A 2,500-nucleotide genomic window follows, 5' to 3' on the forward strand; every position below is an offset into this window, starting at 1 on the left:
AAAATGTATACTTGGTGATATATATGCATACACAACTGTATTCAGTATGAGAAATACAAATATAAATCGTAAATAAATATGAGAATTCATGGATAAATAAATACAATCAGTTTTAAAGGGAAGAAGATCTATATATACATAAGGATAAAAAAAAAAAAAAACTTTGAATATGAAACTAATTGTAGTTGAAAAAAAAAAAAAAATCTGTAAACAACACAATCATAAACAACACTAACAAAATAAGAACAACAAAGATTTTCCAAGGTAGAAATCAAGACCGTCCAACCGTCCTTACCTCACGCAAAGCCTCGGCATAAGAAGACATGTCAGTGAGAATAATGAGCACGTGCTTCTCACACTGATAGGCCAAATACTCGGCAGTGGTCAGAGCCAGACGTGGGGTGATGATACGTTCAATGGTTGGATCGTTGGCAAGGTTCAAGAACAAGCACACATTCTCCATGGAGCCATTCTCTTCAAAGTCCTGAAAAATGGTTTAAAATGTTTCATCCGGAGAGAAAAAGACAATATCAATTACATTAGACCTATTAGTGCCAATGATAGCCTTGCTAGTAACCTCCATCTTCTATATCTAACAATAGGTTAATGCTGCTTCATGATATAAATAGACATACACGTGGTCACTGTCCGTCCATCAATCCCTCCCACCATTACTAACTCCCTCCTTCACTTTCACTCACTCAACCACCCACCTACTCACTCAAACACCCACCTACTCACTCAAACACCCACCAACACACTCATTATGTAGCTCAATAACAGTTATATCCATAAAATCAAAATAATATATGAATGTAGTTAAATGACTCAAGAGTCAAGAGATAGAGACCTGTTTGAAGAAGCGGGCAGTTTCCATGTTGACACCCATAGCAGCAAAGACAATGGCAAAGTTATCCTTGTGGTCATCCAGCACACCTTTGGAGGGCAGGTTGACCAGACCGGCCTGACGACAAATCTGAGCTGCAATTTCGTTGTGAGGCAGACCAGCAGCCGAGAAAATGGGAATCTTCTGACCTCTGTGAATTCATGTCAATTCAAGTTAGTAAACCATCTTGGTGCTGATAGTGATGTATCAAAGTAAGAAATAAATATGTCACAATAAAGCACTCTCGAAGTTGATACTTGGCTACAGGATGTCAAACAACCTACCGAGCGATTGAGTTCATGACGTCAATGGATGAAATACCGGTCTGAATCATTTCCTCTGGATATGTTCGAGACCAGGGGTTGATGGGCTGACCTAAGATGTAGGAGGAATATTTTTAGTCCAGATATGTTCAGCTTTCACAACAGCTCATATTACGCAATGAAGACTGTTTGAAAATCAGAAAATAGCAATAAAATATAAACCAACACTGCCAAGTTATTTACCTTGAATGTCCAAGAAATCCTCAGCCAGCACAGTTGGTCCCTGGTCAATAGGCTTACCGGAACCATTGAAAACACGACCCAACATGTCTTCCGACACAGGTGTACGGAGAATGTCTCCTGTGAACTCGCATACTGTATGCTTGGCATCTACACCTGAGGTTCCTTCAAATACCTGTTTAGAGAAAACAAATGTTTACTAATCACTTTACTGTAACATACTAGATACACACAAAAAAATATTTATATCTAAAATCACATATCTATACATCTTCATTTCATAAGTCTAGAAAATTCTTCATATTTACCTGCACCACAGCCTTGGAACCACTAACTTCCAACACCTGTCCCTTTCGCTCCGTACCATCAGCCAAATGCAAATTTACGATTTCAGCAAATTTGGGAAATTTGACATCATCGAGAATGACAAGTGGTCCATTAACACCAGTGACAGTCTTGTAGCATAAGCGTGGCTGGGCAATGTAATCCCGCTGCACTGCAGCCACTTGTTGCAAGTGACCAAGACTTGTCATTTCTGTAAAGGATGAAGGAGGGATTAAATTCTGATCTCAGTCAAACAGTCAATGAGCTGATTTGTTTACTGTTATCTGAAATTATTTGAACATAATGCAGTGAGTCATGATACTTTCATACATCACTTAAGAATTATCAGACATGGATAAATTTTCTACAATATGCATGTAATTGTCATTATGCAGTGTGGCCTTCCTTATCAAGCGAGACTGCACTATCATTTACATAAGAAAGTTGCTCAGTCCACTGCTTTTTCCTTAATTTTCCCTTCCACTCGCAATTAAGAAAAGAATCGATTGATATAAAAAAAATATCTGCTTTGTCAGCTACCTAGCCAGCTATCAGGACAGGACATTTCTGATGCCCCAAGCACCTTCCAAAACTAGAGGGTTGGGGAAAATGTTTTCTCCATGCTCTCAGCCACAGAGATTTGCCCACCAAGCACTTTCCCTTAAGGATGAATTTTATTTCTGATCGAGGCAGCTTCTTGAAGTTTTTTTGTGTGTTTTACTATTTTCATTTTTTTCTTTACACTCAATGTGATAGAAGTATTACTGTTTTAGGAGGGACAAAAAAA

The 2,500-nt window shown here is 38.4% G+C and overlaps 1 protein-coding gene across 2 annotated transcripts in view; it reads right to left on the minus strand.

Annotated features, from left to right (window-relative positions):
* Positions 1 to 2,500, minus strand: part of Vha55 (V-type proton ATPase subunit Vha55) — a 6,858-nt gene that overhangs the window by 1,993 nt on the left and 2,365 nt on the right. For both annotated transcript variants that reach the window (XM_043027825.2, XM_043027827.2), the window contains exons 2-6: positions 1,698 to 1,924; positions 1,393 to 1,564; positions 1,171 to 1,261; positions 851 to 1,037; positions 296 to 484 (exon numbers count right to left, since the gene is read on the minus strand). In XM_043027825.2, coding sequence (XP_042883759.2) covers positions 296 to 484; positions 851 to 1,037; positions 1,171 to 1,261; positions 1,393 to 1,564; positions 1,698 to 1,922 — 864 coding nt within the window. In that variant the 5' untranslated portion in view covers positions 1,923 to 1,924. The remainder of the gene's footprint in view (positions 1 to 295; positions 485 to 850; positions 1,038 to 1,170; positions 1,262 to 1,392; positions 1,565 to 1,697; positions 1,925 to 2,500) is intronic.

The sequence above is a fragment of the Penaeus japonicus genome, unplaced genomic scaffold (assembly GCF_977035675.1).
Source record: "Penaeus japonicus unplaced genomic scaffold, GWHDUDI00000001_assembly GWHDUDI00000004, whole genome shotgun sequence".
Classification (NCBI taxonomy): domain Eukaryota; kingdom Metazoa; phylum Arthropoda; class Malacostraca; order Decapoda; family Penaeidae; genus Penaeus; species Penaeus japonicus.